General features: G+C 35.9%; 1 protein-coding gene across 1 annotated transcript; it reads left to right on the top strand.

Moving 5' to 3' along the window:
• Window positions 1-1,224: 1,224 nt before the first annotated feature.
• On the top strand, window positions 1,225-26,589 carry LOC119660969 (semaphorin-1A). Its single transcript, XM_038070034.1, has 11 exons — window positions 1,225-1,892; window positions 1,964-2,005; window positions 20,195-21,020; window positions 22,342-22,426; window positions 22,494-22,807; window positions 22,864-23,057; window positions 23,145-23,286; window positions 23,344-23,775; window positions 23,835-24,356; window positions 24,422-24,602; window positions 24,973-26,589. The coding sequence occupies exons 3-11, from the start codon at window positions 20,903-20,905 to the stop codon at window positions 25,187-25,189; spliced, it is 2,205 nt and encodes a 734-aa protein (XP_037925962.1). The 5' UTR covers window positions 1,225-1,892; window positions 1,964-2,005; window positions 20,195-20,902; the 3' UTR covers window positions 25,190-26,589.
• The last annotated feature ends 574 nt before the right edge of the window (window positions 26,590-27,163 follow it).

The following is a 27,163-nucleotide window of genomic DNA, read 5'->3' as shown; positions in this document are numbered from 1 at the left end:
TATCGTTATAATATGTGTGCTGCCATCTGACAAATGTTAGTAGAATTCCTAGTGTACCTTATTGCCTTTAAATGACAATAGATGTCACTAGCTAACCAGGGGTGGAAAGAATGATTTGTAGATATTTTTATCTGATTGTACATTATAAGATTGTCACTTTACTTTCGTAAAATAGATAAGATAATCCATAGCAAGCAAATATAGTATAAATATAAAGTGCTAAAATGAGAGAGTATTTTTTGGAATAATATGGTTCTATGTATCTATACTCATTAATAATTAATAATCTACAGATATTTTGCTCACCCCTGAAGTATCTTTTGTACAACGCAATGAATGAATTATGTTAAAAGATACCTAGTTGGAAATATATTATAGATAAACATTGGATTCTGAATTGAACATCTAATACATATATATATGTTTGAATATTTTCTGGATACAAATTCTATAAATCAAATGATAGTAATATCAGCTGTTCTGAAATATGAGTACATAATTAGACTAACCATTCTAATTCATGGATATTGTAATAATGATGATTTATGTTTTTAATATATGATATCTTTAGTTATCGTTGCCCATGCTTGTAAAATCTTAGTAGAACCTAAACAAATTGGCTCCTCCTTTTAAGAAATAAATTTTATTTTTCAAATAAGTACTTAGTTCGAGCTGCTTAGCTAAATGCTGAAGAAAGGATTAAGTAGCTCTCGGAATAAGTACTAATTTGCAAAAATAAAATCTAATTGAAGTGTAAGCTCTCGATGTTTCCAGCGATTAAATTATTTGAAATCATTAAGACTTGCTTTATATTTTCGCTTGTAATATTTACTAACCTTGCAAATATCGATATTTCGGGAACCAGCACTAATGAAGGGTATAAAGCCAATGAAGCTACGACTTATTGGGTCACGCACATTCAGGGTCTTAGGCAAAAAATAAAGACTGGGAGTTGAAAACCATATATACCACTTCGTAGAAATTACATAGCCAAATGCAAAATTATAAGAAACCAAGACAGGGTTGAAAAATCTCCCAAAAGACCACTACTTAAAACTTGTGCGCGATAGCACAAATTTCCTACTGGTATGAAATATCTTATGTAACTAAAGATAATATGCTGTGTCTATTTCAATACGGGCGTATACTATATTTTACACACATGTTTTTTGACGGTAAAATCATGTTATACATTGAAGGGGTCTCAAAAACCTGACGCTCCCGCCGTAGAGGCTCGCCTCCATACACTGAACCAAACCAACAACAGTAGTGTTTCGACAGTATTCTGATTCTGAGGTGTTGTGTTAGTTAGTAACGTAAGATAAATTCGTTTCTCAGTTAACATGAGACCTGGAGGATTTATGTTTTCGTTTTCCATTCATTTTTGATATTCTTTTCGAATATTATTCAATACTCATGAAGGACAATCAGTTGTGTAGGCAGTGTAAATATTGGTGGTGCAGTGAATGAATTGCTGATTTGTTTATTTCATACATTTCGTTGATCAATTGATATTAAATGGTTCAACTAATTCATTTGATTGTAAAATAAAAATTGCGCCATGCTTCCAAGTATCTTTGAATGTTGGAATTGAATTTCAAATGAAAATAGGATAGTCTAGTTGGTGCTGAGGAAATTTTAGAACTAAAATCAATGTCAAAGATATTTTGAGTGTACTTAACTTAGAATGATCCCTGTGTGTTTTTCGAAATAAAAGATAAAATGATAACCATACAGTGCTTAAATGAAATATTTTGGGTGCGTGAATAGTGCTTGAAAACGCAGAAATAAATTTGGAGAGCAATTATATTACTTGCAGTGCATTTACACATCAATGAAAATCTCAAATATCTATGGAATATGTTTTCTTACCCGACTATCTGCTGAAGAGTGTATGTTATATATATCTGTGTCCTGTTTATTAGTTTGTGACTAAGGATCCTATTTGAATCATCAATTGTAGTTTGGTTACTCATCGAGGACTAACAAATTCACAGGATTATCGGTAAGTTATGAATCTTATTCTCAAATCGTATAGTTTTAGATACTATGCAGGAAGTAGTCCCAAAGATGGATGTTTCCAATATCCTGAAATAATTTTCAAACAAGATACGCTCGACATAGACACTAAACTATAAACAGGAACTTCACACCCTAACTCTAAAGGATTTAATTCTTTTAATTTTTAAAAATTCAAGAAAAAGCCCAACCCAGAGAAATTTATAAACAAAGAAAAATTTATCTGATTTTCACATACTAAAATTCATTAAATTCGAATTGTTTTCAAACGGATCTTTGTTTACTGATAATGTCAAACTATAATTATAACTAAAACTATTTCAATAAAGTAACAAGACAATATATACAGAACATGACTTTAGATGTTCCTGGGAAATAGATTATTTTGACCCAAACATCGATTTTCCAGGTGTAGACTATTCTTTCGGCAATTTAACAAAATCTAATTAGGGTAACTTGATTAGTTTTCTTCAAAAGAGAATCTTGTAATAAGAATTTAAATTAATTTGCTTTTAAGGATAATTTCTTGGGTCCCTTATGTGGGGGTACTTTTGCCTCCTCTGCTCTCTAGGAGTATAGGATTTTAATCTGCCCATGTTCAACTTCTTCAATTTTTGTCCCTTTCGGTAGCGGGATGAGTTCGTCTTAATCGACTTTACCAGCTTTCTTGGTCTAGGTGGAGTCGAGAAACTATCAAATCACCATCCAACGTATCGTCGTTTCGACCGGTCTTTTGGTCGTCTCCCATCAGCGCGGGATGCAACTACAATCACGTATGTGGTGACCATGGCTGTCAACTAACGAAACTCCCAGCTTTGCCAGTCGTGAACGCCGACTGTGCAAGATAATATGTGGAACCGGATGGCATGTCCTGGAGCTAACCCAAATTCTTGGTTCTCAAATGTTACCTACATGCCCAGACAGACAATACTAAAAAAAACTAAACCCACATGGAGTAAACTACTCTAATATAGACGTCAAATCTCGAAGTGGGTTGATACCACCGGAAATTTCTTTACAAGAGGAGTTGAACTACCAAGCGGCCTAATAAGGCAGGGAACTCTTTCCCTGGAAAAAGGGAGAGTTTTTCGCAAGAAAACTGCAAGGTTTCCTGCAGCGTATAGCCAGGGTTTTTTTTGGAGTAGGGTAGGTGAATGCGTTTACCCACAGAGTGTTGAATTCCTGCCACAGTACGCCGTTGGACTACCCACTAAACACCTCACTATCATCAGATAACTACCCTGGAACCATTTGACATAACATTATGTCCGATCGCAGAGCGAGGTTGAAGGGCATAGGTAAGATCCTCAAGATATCAAAGGGCAGTGTATCCAAAATTTTTACAGCTGTTTACGCGGGATAGAAAGGACTTTTTGCGTCGGTATATAACAATCATTGAAACGTGGAGTTATCCTTATATTCCATAGCTAAAAGGAGCGACAGCAGAATGGAGACGAAAAGGATTTAAATCAATCAATCATTGCTCGCGATGTCCCAGTTAGGTATCTTACTCATCTAAGTATCTGCGTTTTTATCCAACTTGGCTCAATACAAAGATCCTTAAAAATAATTGCAAAGGCTGGATAAATCCCCCCCTTTTCTTCGAATATAATGACAAAAGGGTAATATGCGTATTTCGTACAATTGCAAGGTAGAGACAAAGGGCGCCAAAGGTTACTTGCTGGAATAATAGAATATAAATAAGTTTCTGGGGAAATTCTAGTGACGGTAAAGGGCATAGACAAAAAAGACAGTTGATGTGATTTGACTCACTTGGTTATGATGAATCATACATGAAGATAAAACATTGCAACGACCTTATGTACATTAATAAACCTGTAGACACGTATAGCACGTACCAAAAATGCTGTTTTCTTTCTTAATGAAAGCGACACAAATTCATCTATATTCATTCTTACTGATAAGATTTTGAATATGAAAATAAAACTTACAGGCGATTCTCATGTCTCATGTCTTGGCTACAATAAAACGGCTACTTTCGCCCGTCAGTTGCCTACTCAGTTTTATCCACATTCAGAGATAAGATGCCACCAGACGATACCCGAGGTTCTCTTATCAATCTTATGCATGAGACATTTGTTTACAATGAACGATATGATGGATTGGTTCAGACCAAGTCAAGTGGAACTTATTTTTACATTTTTTATTATTGTTTTCCTGGGCACGTACTTCTCTTTCGTCGAATTGAATGTAATTGGAACTAAATATATTTTTTTTCTCATTTAAAATATAAATATTTACAGAAAAGATTCTTGAAACTCAGTAGACTACATACTTTCTCATCCATTCATTCTTTCTTGCAAAAAAAACGGATGTTACGCCACTAGTCCAACGCAACACACCCATCACAATTCTATAGGGGTTCCCCCACTGATCCGCTTCCGAGCAGAACTCCATAAAACATTCCCTCTTGCTCCGTTGAATGGCAAGCTTGAGGTTTTTGCGCGCTACCTTATAAACATACTTCTACCTACCGCTCTCTGAGCCATTTGTCTGACTCGGTGGCTGGCCAATTCACTATTTCACCAGTAGTTCGGTTTTCTACTGAGGAATGCATTGAGTGACATGGAGAGCTCTTTCCGTGGGACCGCCTGCCTTAGTAGATTGGCCTAGCCACACTTCCAAGAAGCTTCCCCTGGCTAATGCTTTTGCAGGCCAGCCTGATGCCTTTCTCGACTCTTGGGTATCCTGTTCCCCTTGCTTGTGGCTCCCTCCTCAGTTTAAAGATGATTGCCTGGTGATCACTGTTGGTATAGCCTTCGCTAACACGTCAAGGCCAGGTCTACGATTGAGGAAGACCCCCTTTGTGAAAGGTGCTTGCATCGCCTTCATTGGCCAAAATTAAATCCAACTGGGTCTTATTTCTTATTTTCGCCCACACGAAACCCCTTGCTGTCTTCGGCATTGGTGGAGGTCGGACAATCGAGGAGTTTCTCCTGAATGAATCAATTTCTTGGTCTCGGAGTACCTTCTGTGATCGTCCCTATTAAGCAAATGCGGAGAGTGTCGAAGCCGACTTAGTCAGACGGCGATCTCCTTTCAACCCATCATTTTTTTTTAAGAAACGGCTGTACCGATTGACACGAAATTTGGTGAGAAGGTGGGAATTTTGAATGCCCACACATCCAGTAAGTAATATTTCTCTATGTTGATTTTGAGGCGTGGGTCCTCATAAATGCAAAATTGGAGTGTACAATTTTTTTCACCGAATAGATAGTCGTGTTGTACACAGACAGTTGTACAGGTCACGTATCAGCGTTCCACTAAATTGTCTTCATAATCTTGTTTTCAAAACTTTTGTTCCAAAAACGTTTTCTTGGGTGCTAGTTTAACGAATTGCAAAGAAATGACCTGCTCTTTTGTTTTACTATTTATTATCTACACGTTCAACAGATATGAAGGACACTTTTTTTTCTCACGACTCCTCTTTCTGTTTCCTGGAATCATCAAAATTGTTTACGCTTAGCAATACGAAACGTGAGAACATTTTGATCCTGATTATATTGAGCAGGTCAGCAAATTAGACATGAATAGGAGTATCTTTGCTTCAACTAATATTTGAGATTTCCTCACAGAAAGGAGCTAGTATATAAGAGAGAATTTTGAAACTGAATAGAGTTTTTTTTCAATCTTTTTGAAATCTAGGAGATTGAGTTGATGTGACTTTGAATTAATCACATAATGACCTGTGTAATTTTATAGCCAGACGGAAGGGAAAATGAAAAAGATACTGGCTCTGGTGTGTTCGTATGTATTTATAAACCGTACGCCTAACCTAGCAAAGCGTACACAATAAAACCGGTCCTAGAAATTACAACGATTTAAATACACAGCAAAAGTTGAGAGTCACCAACATTCATTCAACCAGAAGTCGTCAACTTCAGTTACTGATTACCACTATGCGAAGCTCAAAACTATCTATACTGCTCGTATGTGTTTATGCTAGTAAGGTTAGCACCAAGAAAATGTAGACGACGAAGACCAATGCCTACATTCATTATGTGTAGCATATATGCATGTTCGCCTCAATGGCTTGCATGCCCTTAAAAGTCTTGCGTGAAGTTAACTAAAATCTCGTGCGATGGTAGCAACATAGTATCTATAAACAATTACACTGGTAGATAGAAATCCACGTATAGGAAGGGTTAACTGGAATATATGCATGAGTAAGATTTAATGTGCTACATTTGCTCGATTGGTTCTCTTGTGGCAGCTGAATTGGCCTCAGAGTTAGCCACTTTGAACGATTTCTTCCATCTTCCCCTATACAACGTGTTTCCTTACACTAGATCTTGGAGACGATCAATTACCGTTGTATGTGTATGTTGTCTTCTACCGCCTTAGCAAAGCCAGTCAACCAAATTTAGCTTGAAGTCTATTTCTTCAGTGTTATGCCATGAATCGCATACTATGAAGAGTGTAACTGGAAACCGGTTATCTTGTCTTGTCGTGTGTAAAAGATACTCAAGTTTTTCTACTACTATACCCACATAAACACAGTTTCGACACGTTTAGATAAAAAAAAAAAATGTTATGTCTCAAAAACTGAACCTTTTTCAAATGTGTCCTTCATAATGTATCCAGGTACGCACTCACTCACTATAGACGATGGACGAATTTGCAGTTTTATGACTGATTTAGATAAATAAAACCAGGTAGCCTTTGAATTGAATCTTTTCCTAGCATATCTTGCAACATTAACTATAGTGTGACTTCAACTCATTTTAAACAAGTGTGTTTTCCCTATCCTTCGAAAATAAAAACAGATTTTTTGAAGATCTGAACAATAATTGAAAAGCAGGTGAAAACCATTCCGTGTACGCACAAAGGTCCCATTTAAATTTGGAAAATTTGGTGAAAATATCTGTGTGGCACGTTTTTCATTCTCAAAACACAGAGTTCACTTACTGTAGTTTGTGAAGGTATTTTCACTCAGGGTTAGATACAAGATACATTGTGTTTTCACCAAGCAAACATATGGTAGTCCAAAAAGTGACACGTAAATCAAGAAATACAATCATCTTTATGGTAGTGGTACATGCTAAGGTAGATGCAAAAAAATTACGTACAGTTGAGTATGGGTGTTGTAAAAGAGTATGAGCTGTAATAAAATTTGTGACACATTTGATGTACTGTTGACCAATACACGAAGTTTTTCAAAAAATCCGAAAATAACACGATATCTTATATCTTTTATTTATATTACAAATAAGAGTAATACTTCGTAGGAAACTAAGCAGATCTACCATTGCATCGACAAAGGATGGCTGTAATTTAAATGATTTCTCACCCAAAGATAACGCGAGTCTGGAAACTGGAAACTGAACCCTTTAGGCATGAACGGTTCTGTATATCTTCTATGTAAAAAATAATCGAGTGGAAATTGACCCATGCACAGAAATGACAACTTGGATCCATTATAATTTTGTTAGTAATAGTACGATTTCCACCAAACTTGATGATTGAACTGATTCTAGGATAGACCTTAGTGGGGTTCCCCGTCAGAAGAATACATAATAATGTAAAAAATAATGAGGGAAGTAAATCACGAAGATTAAGATGTAAGGAAATACAACAGATATCGCCACAGAGGTATCCAAGCCTTCCAGAGACCCCATGAGGATCGATTGGAGGAAGTTTTACTTATTATATTTATTGCCCTCAGGAGGAGAATCTTAACCTACCTTAAAACTACTTACAGAAGAGAAGTTTAAGGACCAAGCTGTTGTGCGTTGTACCTTCCACAAAGTCTAGAAATCGGGAAATGGAAGGTCGTTGCTAAAAAATGAAAATAAAGGACCCAGACAACTTGGTCGCTCCGCATATATTATTGTTGTTGCTATCCCCCATAATTCGACAAATTCTCACATTAAGCTACCATCAGCCACCACAACCACAGTCCCTTTAGATTTATTTTTAAATAGATACGATCATCCGAGCCTAAATGCTTGAGAATTAGTACTCGTAGTAAGCAAAATCGGGCATCTACCAAGATTAGGATAACTCCAAAAATAGATATATTAATACACTATTATTAACTTCGCTTGGGTAAACACCGTAACGCAAGGTATTTTAAGGCCTAGGTACCATGTATCTGGTTTCTGAGAACGGGTTATTGAAGTAATTGACCCTTTTCGAACCTCTGTATTCTTCTTCTTTGCAAGCAATGTGTCTGGAAAGTACTAACCGAGAGATTTCATTTCCCACATGACCATATTCACAGAACAGCCAGGGAGTTAAACAAACTTCAAAACCTCTTGAAGATGCAGTGAGTCCTGAGTCTGTATCCACTTGACGACCGGCGGGCCACTTAAGAAGCAACTTACTTCCTCTCTCGTGGTCCACGGACCCCTCTTTTTGAGTTAAATACCCAAGTTTTTAAAAATAAGTTGACTAACGCAACTGATTACATGGTACTCTAACGGATCCTTTACGGGGGGGAGGGAGCCGGCACTGGGGCCATTGTTCCAAGGAAAACGCACTTCGAGCTAATGGGTAAGTATATCTGCATATTTTAGGCGGAAATATACGCCGTAGACAGATGTGCCTCTTTCAACCTCGAAAGGAACTATAGGGAGCAGAACATTGCTATTCTAACCGACAATCAAGCGGCTATGGAGGCACTTAGGTCCTCCCAAACTGGTATGGGAATGTCTTAACAGACTGAACATGCTCGACTCGCTCAATAAGGTCTGAATACTCTGAGATCAAGACCACCTTTGATTAAAAGGCAATGAACCAGCGGACGATCTGGTAAGGAATAGAGCGACGAAGTCGCTATATGGGCCAGTGCCATTATGTGGAGTTGGAGATGGCTACGACATTGAAAAATGGAGAGGAACGGCTGAGGAAATTTTACTATTGGGCGAACTCACCAGGAATGGAACAGCGCGGGGTGCTTATGGGGGATACGAACCCAAGCGCTCGAAAAATTGTTTAAACCTCACCAAGAAGAGCCTCCAGATCATAATGAGAATAGTCACTGATCACTGCAGGCTAAACTATCACCTAGGGAGGCTAGAGATATCTACGGACACTGTCAGTATATTCTGTAAAGAGAGTGATGAAATCTCCAGACATGTTCTGGGACAGGGTCCAGCACTTGTGCAAAGTGAATTCTGGCACCTGGAAGAATACTTAATATCAGATACCAGGTTAAAACTCTTGAAAGTAGGGAAAAGACAGACAAACGGATAGACAGTATATCGACTTTAATAGGGTTTTGTTTTACACAAAATCATAAAAAAATATTATGCGGAAGTGGGATTGACGGGACAAGAAATGATCCCTAATTTTTTGTTAATTTCAGTCCTACCTTTAACTATTATACAATTTGCTGTGAACCAGAGTAGTTTTAAGAGGAGGGGGTATTCCAAAAAGACGCCTCATATCAGTACTATCCAAATGCAGATCTACTACTATAGTGGCCGTTGAAACACACTCTTCCTCTGAAGATAAAAGTAAATTTCAAGTGGGTCCGATAGTAAGAAAACGTGAATGCAAGTAGCGAGAATCTGATCACACCGACTGTGGTTTGTGGATCAGTAACTCTGTATGTTGAGGGCCCAAACATTTAACCGCCATACATTCAACAGTCGCTGGGGACAGGTATTGCAGTTTCCGTTATGTGAACATATGTAGATATGTATGGGTTTGAAAGATGTTTTTTGAATTATTAAGATAGTTATGAAAACGGATAGTGAACTACCACTACTTAGTGTTACCCGGGTATACGTTAGCTCCAAATAAAAACTTGCCCCATTGGAAGGCATTTTCAATCCTTTATTGATATGGCCAAGGGCTAGAATGAAGTATTATGTTAGTGCTTTCTTTGGGATGTGGGCAGATAAAGGGATAACTAAAAGATATCTAAACTACTTAAGGGCTGAAATTTAAATATATGTTCCTATTGAGTACTAATCTTACGAACAGAGGTTTTCTAGTTTTCTGTTTTTGCATCTTAATCTAAACATGTCTTCTGACAAGTATCCAGCTGAATGCTATAAAGCATCTTGTATCTTGCTTCATACATATACAGTGCTACATGTAGTATAGTGGCTTGGGTTGACTGAAACTGGTTTTAATACCTGTTTTCTTACTTGACTTTTCTTTCTTCCTTTTGTGCTCCGTTCAGATCTAACCAAGTTATTGAATATTGTATGGCCGGCGTATAGTATGTTTACTATGTTGGGCCGATTATAACTTGATTTTAAGAAGAAAAAAAATGTCGATAGCGTATATAGAAAATGGCAGCGTGAACATGTTTACAAGAGCACGAAAAATAGAAATGTTGTGGTTAGTAGAAAACGTGAAAGGTATACTTGGTAAACTTGATTTCTTTTTTTTTTTAATCCGTTCACATATACATAAGTAGGTCTGTAACAAAATCACAGACTAAATGACTCTGCAGATCAATTAATCAGTGAGTCCCTTTGGATTAATAGTTATCTCAATTTTAATTTTTCATGGAAAGGACAATTATGAAGCATTGAAATGATAAAAAGTTACGCTTTTGATCGTTGGGACAAGTACACGAGCGTATTTTTTTTTTTCGCCATTCAATTGCACTTCAAGAACATTGTCGCCACATACAGATGTCCGTTTCAAGCAACTACATATGCCTTCCATGTATGAAATTTATAAATAAAAGATATGTTAGCTTTGCTTAATGTAGAATTATTCATTAAACGAATTAACATATTTCTTTTTTACGACAGACATTCTGGCTGCTCGCTCGTGTTTTTTTTTTTTGTTCTTTGCAAATATAATTATCTACATGCTTCGCTTATTTCGCAGTTATTGAATAATCTATAAAAAAAAATCATATAAGTGTCATTAGTTGTTTGAGCATGTCAATCAATTGATTCAATTCCAATGAGTTAGGTACAAAGATGACTAAAATGTAAAATGTAACTAAGATTTATAGAAAAACCACATAATAATGGTAATTATTTAACATTTTTGGTATAACTTTAATGAATTCGATTTTAAGGACTATCATTTTTGTACTCTTAACCCATCGATAGTACCCAATTGGTTTGCCACACAAGCACGGAACAGTAGGTCCTAAAATGCTAAATTCATGGACGTGATGTTATGCAACGATTAGTAATTTGCTTCCATATGAATAGTACGTGACTTACAAATCATATTCACTTTGATTTTGTATTCAATAAGTTATGCGCTTTTTCAATTCATTTTATATTATTTGTGTTCTGCATATTAAATATGTGTTGTATTAGGTAGAAAGAATTTAGAGATGGAGGACAGAAGAAATATGGTATGGTGGGCAATTTCGATCAGTTCATCTTTTCTTATCAAACATATGCATAGTTATTTTGAAGGTTTTGTGTAAAACAGAACCTCATTAAAATCGGTCTACTGTCTGTCTGCTTATCTGTCAGTCACGCGCACTTTTTTCACAAACGAAATTTGACGGACAGTGTGATCTGTGAACCCACTCGTATACAGCGAGGAAAAGCATTCCACGTTGAGTTTAAGGCGGAGGAAGAAGTCCTATACATGCGAGAGGGGGGTGTACAAATGAAAGATCTCCATTAGTACCCTTCAAAGCTGCCCGCATTTGATGCAAAAGGAAGGAGTACGGGGGCTAGAAAATAATCACGTCTTCCACAGACCCATTCTCGGAAGCTACTAATACGAAAAAACCACAAAGCTGCCACTATATAGTATCTTATTTTCGAAATAACCGCTATACTGACATCTGTATGTAGTATATAATATTATTAAATTGACTACCCACCCTAGAATCATAAAATTCTGCAGTAATGTAGGCTATACTATAGAGCATAATTCAACCAAGTTTGGCGAATATTCCAATATTACTAACAGAGCTATAGTAGGTCAAATTCAATATATGCATATATATTACAAGCTATGCCCACTCAAATATTCTTATACAAGAAATACACAAAACCTATCATACAAGAAGCGCCGAGCTCTTCTACTTTTTTGTATGCTACCAGTTAACTGAGACGTGATGAATATATTTATCATTTCTTTATTTCTATAATCTTTCTATTGACTAGTTATGGTCAATGCATTGTGTGTCCGATAACAAACCGCAGAAGTAGCAATCAGTTATATTTTTATTGTCGAAGTAGGTGCGGAGGCAGACATTTTAGAAAAAACGTTACTTCGCCTACTAAAACCATGTCCACTTTCTTCCTGTCCTCATCCCTTTCAAATATTTTCAGTAGGCATCGACGTATCCCGAAAGAAATTGCATTACTGGCGATTTCCATCTCCAACTTTCGCCCGACCCATTTATCAACACATGAGGTCAATGTACGCCTATTTTTTTTATTATTGTGACACCATTGCTGCCCTCTTCATATGCTAACGATTTTTCGATAGTGCGGAATTATGTTCAATAGATTTGCTCTTCTCTCGTAAAGATAATGCGGTTCATTCCTTAGAAGATTTATAGGGATCATTTTTGCAATGACGCATAACGACCACGAGGTTCTCCTAAATGCACTGCATATTTTCGCCATAATCATATGTAACGTTGAGGTTCTTCTTCTCTGGCCACTCGAATAGGCGACCCACCTATACCATATATGCTGGGGAAGTTCCAACATCAGCGCGGGAGGATGGAGACTACTATCTGGTAGGAGCCGAATTGAAGATCCTCAATTTGGGTAATGAACTCATTCTCTTCAACGTGGTCATCGACATCACGATGACATCCCCTGACATTGCGGGTCTTGTCGGAGAGTGGAGAGTATCAAACGATATCACGCTCGCTCTCAACCCCAATAAAACAACCACAGTGTGAGTGGCAGCGACTTGCCGAGAACTGAACTATCTAGATATCTTGAAGCAATGCTATCAGCCAATGGTGAATTGCATCATGAAGTTGCTTCATGCAACAACGCAACTGGATGAAGTAGTATTCCAAAACTGGCGTCTTTTGTGATCGATGCATCAAACCCAAAATCGAGGCTCAAACCCAAAATTTGCCGTTATTACACCCCCCCACCCCCGTAAGGTTCTCAGTGCTGGCTGACTATAAAAAATTATGAACGGCACCTCACGGTAATCAAGATAAAGATATTCCGTTAGACCAGTGGCGTAAAACGTAATGATCAGCTCCGAAATGAAGGCTTCCGCCATTGGGTCGAAAAATTATAATTCGCACTGACTAGAATTCAAGTCGATGGGACAACCAAAATGCTGATCGCAGTTATGATAGCTTGATACGCAGGATGGTGATATAAGAGTCTCGCGGTCCAAATGTCTTTCAATAAATGAGCTATGTGTGTATATTTATTTACATTTCATGCTAATAATCTGGAGTGTTCCATGGATATTTTCGCTATACATAACTTAGAGATACAACAAGTGAAACCAATAGATATTCACAAAATCTTTTTTTTTCTTGCTGGTAAAGAAATAATATCCTCAAAGTTTATTCACATGAATTTACATATATTTAAATTATTCATCAGGCGCTATGCTAATTAAAAAAAATATTTATGTTGAAAAGAAATAGACAAACAAGTGCTCCGACAAAAAGAAAACTATCTGCAGTTAATTTCCACGTCTCTTATGAAACAGATTTCTAAATAAATAGTTTATGTAGTGCAAAAAAACAAGATTTTATTTTCTGGTAAAAATTGTACAAAAAAGTATTGTATAAAGATACATATTATGGCGTTTCATTGAGCGCCGTTGAAGCCTAAAGTATTAAATATTAATATCTGTATCTTTTTTTTTTTTCTAAAATGCAAAGTTGCGTCATAAACATAAAGAACGTTTTCTGCAAACCGAAGAATTGAAAGTAGAGAGTAATTTGATAAAATGGAGATTGGAGACTACATTACCCATAAAATCCGCTGAGGTAAAACTTGTTTCTTAGCAGCCCATTAAAAACGACTTTTATTTTATATATGTTTATGTGATTAAAATGTTACTTTAAATGCCGTTAATTTTTGCTGATGTAGCGATAATATGATTATATTTTTCTTTGGATGGAAAAAGCTAAAGGTTTTCGGGTTTTAGGAGATTGTTTTTTTCATATATATATTTTTTTAATATAGGAAAAGATAATATACAATATATTATCGAATACTCAACAATTTTGATCAGATTTGATATGTTTCCGAAGTCCCAAATCTCCAAGGGTAGATCTCTGCATATATGGCAGTATAACTGTTGCGATTCGTAGCCATTCTTCGTGGTAGGCCTTGTGTTATAAAACCTGACAAATTTTAACAATTCGTCATTAAAATCGACTCGTTGTGAGGCTCTCTCTTCTTATTTCTTGCGTTTTACATTCCACGCACATAAGTCCAGCAAACTTTTTAAAATACAACTTTTTATATAGTTGTAGTTGGCTTACGAAACATATCTACAAAATATACAAGTAAAATGTCCCTTTAACCATATAGCGTGTAAAAAAGGCTCAATTCAAATATGCATATTAGAAGTCAAGGGTATGATTCATAATTTCCCTCAGTTGGTTACAGTTCACCCTTCAGTCAATCGAAAAATGTTAATTAAGTGGGGAGTTTTGCTGACCATGTATGCAAAAAAAAAGGATATTGTCTGACACTCAAACTCTACATTGTATAATACACGTAATTTCGTCTTCAATTTGAGGAGCCGACAAATAATAGAATCCTCGTCATGTTCACTCAGCGAATAAGTGTCTGAATTGCCACGGTGAGTCACTTTATCCTTTCAATTTTTTAATTCAAAAAGTTTCCCTAGACATTAGTACATATACAAGTATTGTGCATCTTTATAGCTTTCTTTTTTCTATAAGGCGGGGGTGGAAAGTGTGGTGAAAACCGAAGCTCGTTAAGTTGTTTTTCTCAATAAAGTGTTATATCAGAGTTTAATTCACTTAGTCATGCTTCAGTTTCTGATTCGAAAGGGAATATTCAAGTAAAATAAGGTAACAAACGGTCATCAAACGTTTCAAAAAGGGACTCAAATTGAAGGTTTACAAATTTACAACATTTTACCACTTCGAGTTCAATAAAATTTAATAATAAATAATTCAGTGTATTTTCCACGATTTACAAATATTTGGAATTATTTCGCACCTTTCTTCAAGTGCAAATTGGAAGTGATAGGCTAGAACGGAATTCTTGAGACGTCATGGGAGGGTTAGCTTGACAAATTGTCATTGTTTTGAGCGATTTGTTTTTTTTTCTATCTTTGATTTTCCATGGTCAAGGCACGTGCTTGAGTTAACCCGAATGCTAGCAGGTGCTTTGACTTAATAGTCAAACAACTAAATCCACCGGGGGCAAACGTTATGTTATGTATATTTTTTATATATATTTTTTGATTATTTGAAAATAAAAAAGTAATTAAGTTTTAATACTAAACCATTCTTTCAATCAATTGAATTATCGTCTAACACTGATTACTATGATTTTTTTTTTGCATCTCTTGGAGTTTGGCAATATTTGAAGAAATATTTAGCATTCTTAGTAAGATGAACACAAAAACTTCACGCTCGGAGCGCCCAGCTTCCAGTATTCGGAGTTGTTTCCCTTTCTATTTTTCCCTTCAACTAACCACACGCAACACAATTCCAGCTTTGGCATGCTGCCAAAAAACGTCAAAAACAATTACAGCATGGTGTGTTAAGAACACACGTATCTTGCAACCTATAAATGGATCAGACGTACTCCCTTCTGATTATAATTGCACCACATGAATAGCAGAGTTGTCGGCAATTACATTTAGCCCATGCGGGATGTAATAATTTAAGTGTGTTATTTTCCTTCTTTTTTTTTCAAATACTATTCCTGCAATAACACAAAACTTAGTAGTTGTATTACGTCAATCGATTGCGCCATATGCGGAATTGTAGATGCAGTTTTGTTAGGTGAATTGAGTAAATTACTCGAATTCAGTTCAGTTTCGAAATAATTCACGAAATTTATAAATTTGATATTTGTGCTATTTAGTACTAATTAATGGAAAAACTAAGATGCTAATACTTTCAAAACCAAATGAGTGCCATGAAACTCCTGAGATACTTTTCCCCGAAAATGAATTTTTCGAATTTCTAATGATAAATTAAACTACTTTGAATCACTTTGAATCACTTTATGAAAAGAGAAATCAATGAATCATATTCAATCAATAGTGATAATTGCTTATAAATTTCTTTTCAAAAAGTAATCATTAACGTATTTCGCATCAATTGTGACCATGTATCTACGGCAGCTTGTGAATATATATATAATAAACTATAAAATGAATCAGAAACTTTATAAACATTAACCATGACTCATTGAAGAGCTATGGCATTTGAAAACAGCAATTCCACAGCATCAAAATTACTAAGAATCTTTAGGACTGAATCAAAATGAATCAGAGTAGTTAATCTGTTTTTAATAAGAAGGAAAATCTCTGGCCATGAAATATGGTAATAGCAGAGAAGATCACCATTCATGTTGGATTCATGCTACTTATAGAAATGCCTGAAATTCGAATAGATTAATTGAGCTGTTAGTAAGACGATTACGGATGAAAATCCAGGTTAATAAGTTGATTACACGTGTTCACCAAATAGAGAAATAACAACTTTATATGTGTGTAATACGAAAAGCATTGTGCATATAGGTAATCATGAAATACTAGATAATATGTACATACACCCTTTGGCGTTTATTTGGATGATCAGTTGTTGCAATTATTGATAATGCCGGAAAATCAACCCAAGAGAGCGATTCCTTCGCCAGCTTTAAATATAATCATCCTGTTCAAGGTTTTGTGTAAAACAAAATCTTATTGGAATCAGTTCATTGTCCGTCTATCTGCCACACGCACTTTTCTCAGAAACGGTGCACCGACTGACACATGAAAGCAGAGATGGGTAGGTGATGGATGTAATATTACACAAATGATATCACCTAAAAGTATGATATTACATTATCATCACCGAGTGCGAACCAAACACTACAATATCACCTAACATTACCTAATAACGAAGCATCACCGCATTATCAAACATCATAGTTGAGCATGGTCAACTAACGCCTGAGAGCTTTTATGAAAAATTTGATTTATCACTTGATATAACTCATTGATTTAAATCAACCAAGTCTCTTTATATGAAAACATTACAAATATTGTAATCAACAATCAATATCATTTTGATTGTGCAAATATGAATTACCTCGGGTTTTAGGTGAAATTTGGGGTAAATTAGATACTGATTTCATTCTAATATTAAGTAGCTCCTTTATAAAAGCTGAAACTAAGTAATGTATTGTCTTGCAATGGGTCAATTAGTTGTTAAAGGTAATCGATACCGAAATATTATGTAGTACAAATCATGGAGGAATACTCAATGTTAAGTATTGCCTCCATCAACAAGTTCTGTTCTTGTTTTTTTAAACAACGTGTGCAGTCAAAAGTAATTCAATCCACTCATAGGGTTTTCATGTTTATCTGTTTTTCCTATGACTGGTCCCCTTCATTATGCATACATATTTCAAATAACGCAATCTGACGAGTGACCGGAAGAAAGATTGTCCTATATGTTAGACATCATAGACATAGCACGATTTCTTTTTCTATTCATCAGGAACAAATTGCAATATATCTAAAAATCGTTGCTTTGCTTAAGCCATTAAGGTCAGCATTTCTACTGAACGCGGTGGTTGTAAACATGCATTGTTTATTGTGTTGGCTGTGCTCGTTTTCAAATAAGTGGGTCGCGATTTTTAGTCATTTCCATGAACCCGATACCGGCCTCTCCCTGGGCATTAAAAGTGCAGAGTCTAAACTAGTACTATTGAGTGTGAATCTGAAATAGTATATCTTTCGGAAACACGGTTAATTCTGATAATTAGTAGATTTGATATCAAGTCTAGAAATTATTTATCATTGCAAATGGATCACAGAATTCACAAAGTTGATAACTTGATTCAGTGTTGGTCAGCAAAACAGGGGTTTTAGCAAAGTTGATATACAAAAAAAAAAAATTGTAAACCCCGAAAACAAAACCTCATTAAAATCGGTTTACTGACTGTCCTCGGTTTACTTCTTCTCGGAAATCGTTACACCTATTGATATGAAATTTGGTAAAAAGGTAGCAAGTGTGAACGCTCAAGCATGCAGTGAGTTACATCATTCTAGATTGAATTTAAATGGGGACCCATACATTCGAAAGGGGGTTGTATTATCATACATAGAGATCCAAACCTGCTGAAAATGAATAGCAGTAAAACTTTCTTGGTGCGTGAACGGCAAATGCTTTGTACAAGCCACTCAAAAATAGTGATGAAGACTTGGCAAACAAAAGTATCTTTATCTCCGTCGGGGGCCAAGTTGCCTTTCAAAAGGCGTGACAAGATCTGGCTGATGACGTGAATGGAAGCAAATAATTGTCAAGATTCTGGAAGATGTAAGAGTATTTTCCTGTTTCCTATTGGTACAAAGATACTGGCTAAAATAATTCTGGAAGGCATGAGACAACATTTCGAAACCTTGATTGATAGAGAGCCCGCTGCTTTTCGTTCTGTATCACCCTGTAACACCCTTTGATCCACTGCGCGAAATTTAGACCACCGCTCTCCAGGAGTGAGTTTGGAGTGGTTTATGCAAGGCGGGGTTTCCAGAAAAACTGACAGCTACTATCAATGGACTATTCATCTTTCCTCAAACACCCCAATCCTATCAATGATATTTGCTTCCGCTTACTTAGGAATATTGTCGGAAACCGACGATGGTTGTAGGTGCAGTGTTTTATAATCCCAAATGCACATGCGTCCCCTTTACAGACTAAGACTCGGCGTTGAGGACCAGCTGATTAATTACAGATCAGATACGAGTGAATCAAAAATGACAGATACTCAATTATCTTGTATTTCAAAAAGAAATCTGAGTACTTAAAATACTTTGGACACTTAACTCAACAAAGCAATGAATTACCTTCAATATATTTTCCTCGTTGAGAGAGTTGAGAGAAACACAGCTTACGTTACTAGTGACAATTAATATGTGCCATTTTTATTAGGTAATTACTCCATTACCGTATATTCACTGCTTTTTGCAGCATCTAATTGTTTCTCTACATTAAAAAAAAAAAATCTTTATACTTCCTTGGAACTACTAATATATGTATCTCATTATTCAGCAAAATATACCATAACAGTGATGGCATAAATGCATTTCCATACTATATCTGGACTACCTATCCACATACGCGAACACAATAAAACACAACTCTACAATTGTATCTTATACAAATCTATATATATATACAACGGCTGATAGTTACTTCCTGCGTTTTTATTTAGTATCATTATTTAAGAGTAGCGGACTTGAATTAAATTTCTGCAATTGTAGAAAATTTGTCTGGCCGCGTGCAATTTAAGTTAGCTACCATTTGTGTAGCATCTAACATATGTATCTTCAGATGTGTTTTCTTTATAGATATAGATATATCACACATCCTACTTGGTTCAAAAAAGATCGTGTCAGAAAATTAGAATAGTTTCATATGGAAAATATGTAGATTGTGATGCACAGAATTGTTTAAGTAAATAACCGGAAATATATCTTACATATGCTACATAATTTATCTCACACGGTTGTGGATGGCAATGTACATATGTTACATTTAAGGGCAAAGGTGTTCGTACATATGATTTCCTTCAAAAATCAAGGGAAATTCTGGTACCGACCTAAAAATTTTAATGAATTTAGTTTTATTAATAACATCAATATTTTTCCCGGAGGGTTGCCCACCCCAATTTCGACTAGCTCAGGACGAATGTCTATGTTTTTGGAATTTTGATTTGCCCCAAATATCTGGATGAACATTTGGTGTAAGCATTTCGATTTTGTTTCTGGCTTCAGGACGACCTACGCCCGACGATTACGTGTTGGGAGAGTAGTTCGAAGGATCCCCCTTTCCATCCCCTTTTGTCAAGCTTGCTCTAACTAACTTAGGTATGAAAGCGCAGCGGAATCTGATCAAATAAATGAAATTCCAGATTTTCAGCCAGATAAGAGATATGTGATGATTTATGTCCTTTTAACTGAAAAGGACCCCTTAATGTTGTTAGTTCTATTATTATATGTTAAAATATGAAGCGTATGCTAAATTCACAAAAAATCTCACAGAATTCCATCCTTCTTCTCTGATTTTCAGGATTAATGATGTTCTGAGCAACAACAAGAGGCGCAATCTCAGCAATTATATTTAACAATGCAAGTGAAACTGGATCAGAAAAAAATGACATACATCACTTCAACATTCAAGACGACTCCTCCGCTAATTCACCACATTTGCAATGGAAGTTTTTCAGTAACAGATTTAATTTGATCTAACGAGAAATTTCCCGTATTCTGTCCACGGATATCTAAAGAGGCCTTATTTTCTGGTGCCTTACATACTATTCGTATACATATATTCTACGGGAATCTTGATAGTATTAATGGATCTAGCGGCTAATGGAACTTACATGATATGTTACGATATTACGCTCGCGCAAATTGACTCAAGAAAAAGAGTGAATCAATGAGCTCACAGTTCCAAGATACAACACAACATTCAACTTCATTGTCATCATCACTAAATAAGTGTTACACACTCTATTATTGTAACGCGCTTACAATTTATGATAAAACGTGTCAACCAGAAATAATTTACGAATAAAAAGGTCAGATTAAATGGAAATAAAATTGACCTGGGCCGCTAAGTGTTAATTTCCTGATAGCATAATCGGACAGCCTCGTGACTGATAAAAAGATGGAACAACAATTAAGAATACAATTTCTCTAAAATTTGAACTTTCTTTCGCCTAAAAGGAGAGAATTGGAAGAAGACTTAAAAACAAACTATCTTTAGATAGATTATATGAAAATGGCAATTAAATGTAATTTTTATGAATTATGTTGCTTACTAATTAGTATAACATTGGTAGTTAGAGCATGGACGCCTGACATCACACCGAAGTTGATAAATCCTAAAACAGGTATGTATCTTACAAATATCTTTTCTAGTTTTCAAAAAAAGATCAGCTGAAAAGTTCGTAGGCTAACTTAAGTTGTGCGTTGTTGTGGTACATTAGCGAAGCTTTTAACGAGCGGTGTCAACTCTAGACCATCCCATTATCAGCGGGGTGGTATGCAATCGTTCGAATCTTTTCACACCCAACCAAGTGTGATAAATTTTTAAAAAGTGCCTATTCCCTTGATCGGATGTCAGAACGGTAGGTGATCCATACCTCCAAATCCAATTTGTGAAAAATGCATCAGAAATATCGTCAGCAGCGATGTTCTTCAGTGGGATGGCCTCCGGCTATCGTGTATCCTGGTCGATCAACGTAAGGACATAGGAATATCCTCTCGATTGCGTTAACGGTCCAACTATGTCGTATATATATAACTGAATCATGTGGCTGGAACACACCATCACGGAGAACATCAACGGAAGATGACCCTCGATTAAGAAGGCCTTCAACCTTAATCGACGACTTTCATGTGGCCAAAGTGAATGCCCTTGTGCGTTCCAATCGTCATTTGACGATTCGAGAAATAGCAGAGGAGCACCTCATTTGAGTCATATCAGGAGATTTTGACCCCAAAAATTGGAGATGCCAAGGGTTGCAGCCACGACTGATGACAAAGGATCAAAAATCGCATCGCCAGGAGGTTTGTCAGGAGCTCTTGGGAATGGGGAATGCTAATGGAAACTTCTTGAAAACCGATTCAAAGGATGTTATCCATCATAAATTCCTCCGAAAAGGTGACACAATCAATCGCTATGGATACATCCAAACCCTGAGCACTTTACGCCAAAAGATTCGACGGAAGAGTGGTTTTTCCACCACGACAACGCGCCTTGTCACACCTTCGCGAGTTTTTTGCCAATAATTCGACAACAACGCTTCCCATCCTCCTATTCTCTTAACCTGGCTCCCTGTAACGTCTGGCTGTCCCCAAAACTTAAGTACCCAATGCAAGGACAGCGGTTTCAGACGACAGAAGGGATCGAGGAAAACACGTTGGAACAGTTGTTTCCGCAGGGGTTTCCAGGCTGGAGTTTTATAAAATTTAAACCTTTGTTTTATAACAACGGAATACGTATAAAACAATCGAAATTTTCTTGAATTACGATGAGAAACGTTTTTTGTTTCGATGATGAATAACTTGTCCTCTTTATCGCGAGTCGTGGTCGACTCTGGAAATTACAGTAGCATCATCTGTATGTTAGTCTATGAACTTTTTAGTCCACCTGCTATTCACTAAGCTTCAAAATCCAAACTAATTCTTTCCACTTTCTCCCGACTCTAGAAAAACTTCCAGTATTTTTCGGTAACACAACAGACTATTTCAAAATACTCGATCAAGACGATAATACGATTTTGATAGGGGCTAGGTAAGTCAGGATTGAATATCAGAATCCCCTAGAAAGCAATCTTACGGTAACAATAATTTTTTCCTAGAAATAATATCTACAACTTAAGCTCAACTGATCTTCGAGAAAGAGAACGCATTGAATGGATATCATCTGATGCCGATCGTGAACTATGTGCCCTGAAAGGCAAAACGGAGCAGGACTGTCAAAATTACATACGAGTATTTGCTCGTTTAGATGATAAACGGATAATGATATGCGGAACGAATTCATACAAACCACGATGTCGTACTTACACTAATTTTCACGGAGCAGCACAGGACGACCGGACGTTTGAAGAGAGTGAGGCACAAGGCCGATGTGCCTACAATCCCACCCATAATAGTACATACGTTTTCACAGGTAAGTTTGAATATCCTTTTTGACTAGGCATATATCTTATTGCATCCTTTTTACAGATGGTCAACTATATTCAGCGACGGTTGCTGATTTTTCCAGCGCCGATCCGCTGATTTATCGAGAGCCCCAACGAACTGAACAGTATGATCTAAAACAGCTTAATCAACCAGATTTTGTCAGTGCAATGGAAATGAATGGTTATGTCCTGTTTTTCTTTCGCGAAATCGCTATGGAATATATGAACTGCGGAAAGGTAAGTAATCAGGGATTTGTCCTCTGCCTGATAAAAGGAGATGCATAGTGGAGTTGATTTTAAAATTTTCTTAAATCCACTTTATAGGCAATATATTCGCGGATAGCAAGAGTTTGCAAAAATGATAAGGGAGGCCCATATGGGTTTGCCGATCGATGGACATCATTTTTAAAAGCACGTCTCAATTGCTCGATGCCGGGCGAGTATCCTTTCTATTTTGATGAAATCCGTAAGTAGTATTGCATTTCAAACTATATTCATCTGATTTATGATGGTATTCATACAGAGGCAACTAGCAAGATAATTGAGAGCCTGTATCAGGATCGTCGGAGCTCAATCATTTACGCGGTTTTCACAACTTCAATAAATGCAATCCCTGGTTCAGCTGTGTGCGCTTTCAGTACAGACGAGATCGTGGAAGCATTCGAAGGTCCATTCAAAGTTCAAAAAAATAGTACATCGGTTTGGCTACCTCTATCCGTGGATAATTTACCAGAACCTCGCCCAGGTCGGTGTGTCGATGACTCCAGGACTTTACCAAGCTCAGTGGCCAGCTTTATTAAGACGCATTCATTGATGGAGAACGCGGTCCCAGCTATGTATGGCCGACCCTTGTTTACGAGTGTTAGTTTCAAATATCGTCTTACCGCGGTCACTGTCGATCCACAAGTTATCACAAAGGATGGCAGTGCGTTTGATGTAGCATTTGTTGGAACAGGTGAGAAAAAGCCACTTTTTTCAAAAGAACTTAACTTCATTTTTGGGAATTTACTTTAGATGATGGTCGAGTTATTAAATTCATCAACGTTCCGCCAACAAATCATAGTCCTGAAGCTTCTAATGATGTTGAAACTGTAGTCATCAGTGAAATTCAAATTTTGGATAATATGCCAGTACGCGAATTGACGGTTGCAGGGAACTTGATTGTCGTAGGTGATGGGTATATAAAGGCCATTCCACTTCATCACTGCTCTCAAATTGTCACCTGTGTCGAGTGCATCGATATTCAGGATCCTTACTGTGCATGGAATATTCAAAATCATGAGTGTGGACCATTACCGTCTATAACCAATCCACGAACGTTGGATGACTTTATTCAGAATATCACTTCACCTGAGCATGGCCGACGTGAATGTGAAAAGAATGGAGATTCTGGTAATCGCATCGACCAAAGATATTCAGTGTCCCAGCCAGCTCGAGGTACACTTTCGGCAGTTGCTCAGCGACCATTAAATTACCCGATGGTGAAGAGCAGGGAGCCGGGGAATGATGGAAACTTGTTGGAAAATACCATTACACGTAAGTAGAGAGCATTGTTTTTAGGGGAAACATCCTTGTTCAGTCTGATTTTGGTTTTGTTTCAGATCATTTAGTCAATGATGCGAATGACTTACAATTGGCTAATACAAGCTTAAATTGGTTTTGGCTTATTGCCTTACCTCTCATGGTGACATTTCTAGCCATCGGGATTGTGATTGGACGTCTGCTAACGAAAAGGGCGTGTAAGAATTCACCCTTTGCCGAACACCGAAACGAATTGACTTCGTAAGTATCTACAACGCTGATATGTGATATCTTAAAATTAAATCTTTTATTTATTTGAAGTAATTAAGACTTTTTAGGAATTAAAATGCAACCTCGTTTTCGTCGCTAGTAGAATTATTTTATTCAGCAAATATCGATATTTCGGGAACACATTACAGGTGTATACACCCTTCACTGAAGAAAGGAACAAATTGTTCCCGAAATGCCCAGTTTTGCTGATTTCTACTAGCGACGGAAACGGTGTTGAATTTTAATTCCTAAAAGCACTAGTGAAGGGAACAAGCGGTTCCCGAAATATCGGTATTTGCTTAGTTAACAAATATCTAATTATGTTAATTTTTTTATTTGTTTTATCCCTTTTTCCTTTAAGATCCCGACCACTTAACTCAAGGACAAGTGGCAAAGATACGAATCTTCTTATGAACGTTGGTCCACGTAATAATAAACGAGACAATTTAGAAAATGAGTTCGTTGTTGGTGATAAGGATCGTAGTCATGAATGTAAAAATTCCACGGAAAATTTAGAAAAGGTTGTGCATTGCAAAACGACTGGTACATTAACAAAAGTGAAGAGTACATATATTTGAACATACGAATCAACAAAACTGTTAGGGAACGATCAAATTTACATAATGTTATCGAGACTGGTAAGTAAAAGAGGCCAGAGAAACGAAAAAGATATAGTGCGAGGAGATACAATTCAGCCAAAGTCACAGCTTATGTGGTAGGTATAGTTTAATCGAATTATTGTAATATTCGATCGAATTTATAGACGCTACTAATAGTTGTGATATAAGGACGAAGCTGAAGGATCTCTCAGAAGAATTTTCATAGAAATAAAAAGCAATCAATCTGCTATTTACGAATTTTTTTTTTGTCGTAATAAGTAACATCTAAAACTTCAAATTTCCCGCGTGCCTCTTTCGAAGAACATAAGCGAAGAACTGTATTATATACATAAAATAAGGTAATATACATATATATTTTTATATGAAAAATTTAGATTAGAAAAAACGAATTTGTGATCTAGAAATATATCAATTTGATGTGAGGCAATCGTAAAATTGTGTGTTTTAATAAGATGAATGAATTGAATAATATTTAAAATGATTTTTACAATATTCTGTTGTTTATACTGACATAAATTAAGTAGTTTTAACTAAGCGTACCTAGTTTCTTATAATGCAATCATTTACTAGCTCGAAATAACCCTCAGTTATGCTGTTCGTGATATGCAAACATTTTCTAAATTTTAGAAATTAGATAACCAGACCATTCCTGTTATGTGTAAATTTTAAACAAAACTACATATATTTCATATATGACTTTATATATATAAAAATATGTATTTTTGTGTGATGTTTGTGTCATTCATCGAATATTTTAGCGAACAATCTGACCGGTCCGTGACAAATTATCGTATTCATGCTAGCTCATAATTTTTGTACAAAAAAAAAACAACTGAAATTTCAGATAAGTCTCGTATTTTAAGTATTTATTTATAAAACCCGCTTTGTAGGCTGACCATATTGTGCGTGTGATGCTTTTTGTCATGGTTTTAGTATTGGAAATACAGGTTTCAAGTCATAAATCTAAATATTCATTTTCGTAATTTTTGAGAGCATTTATAATTCTATTAAGGGAATTTTGAAGTTTTTTCGATTATTATCCAAATTTATTGACCTCGGTGCTTTATATGTCTTACCAAAATTGTCTTATATGCTACAAGCATATTTAGTAATACAAAAACTTCGACTATAAAATAAAAGCGTGCCGATAGTAAAAAAAATACGCTAAACTGCGTAGTTAGCAAAATGAGAAAGAGAATAAATCCGTCCCTCGTGTTATATATACAATTTTAAGTATTAACAATTCACTATTTCCGCTTAACTTACTATATGCAGTTCACTTCATGGCGCAATCATATTTATGTATGAAGTTTTGGTATCTACTTAACTATCGAACGTAAATTATTTGTAAAAAAAAATAAAACGATTGAAGTCCATCAAAGCACACCTACTTGTAAACTGACTATGTTCGAAATAGAAAAAAATAAACTAATCATTCAATACTTGATATGTAAATACAAAATGCAACAGTATCATACTAAAATCTAATTAATTAATTTCCATTTTATCGAATATTTATATGAGAGCACAGTTCATTGAACAACAGTGCATATAAGAGAATTAAAACGATGCCTTATTGAAAACACGAAAAAATGAAACCATTACAAATACATGTGTATATATAGCATGAATGTCCTAGGTGATAACTATCGTCAAATTATATATTATTTTCTAATGATTTAAGGAAGCTAAAAACAAATTAGCGGAATGGAATTTAGTGGTTTATACTCTATGATATGTGAAAGAAGAAAACACGATAGAAAACAAACTATTGAAAATGTGAACCACCAAAAAAAAATATTTTTTTATAATATAAAAATAAATAAAATTTGACAGTCGAGAAATTATAAGCAATATATGTATATACAATATGTAAATTTTTTATATATCGAAATATATAAATGGAAAAAAAAAACGAAATTCTAAAAAGAA

The sequence above is a fragment of the Hermetia illucens genome, chromosome 7 (genome assembly GCF_905115235.1).
Source record: "Hermetia illucens chromosome 7, iHerIll2.2.curated.20191125, whole genome shotgun sequence".
NCBI lineage: Eukaryota > Metazoa > Arthropoda > Insecta > Diptera > Stratiomyidae > Hermetia > Hermetia illucens.
Note: the sequence above shows the minus strand (reverse complement) of the source record. Positions and strands in the feature narration are given on the sequence as shown.

Bases quoted from the DNA above. Each gene is read 5' to 3' on its own strand.
- LOC119660969 (XM_038070034.1), top strand. From the start codon at position 20,903: ATGAAAATGGCAATTAAATGTAATTTTTATGAATTATGTTGCTTACTA. The intron at 22,427-22,493 runs GTAAGTCAGGAT...ATTTTTTCCTAG, and splicing joins ACGATTTTGATAGGGGCTAG to AAATAATATCTACAACTTAA. The intron at 24,603-24,972 runs GTAAGTATCTAC...TTTTCCTTTAAG, and splicing joins CACCGAAACGAATTGACTTC to ATCCCGACCACTTAACTCAA.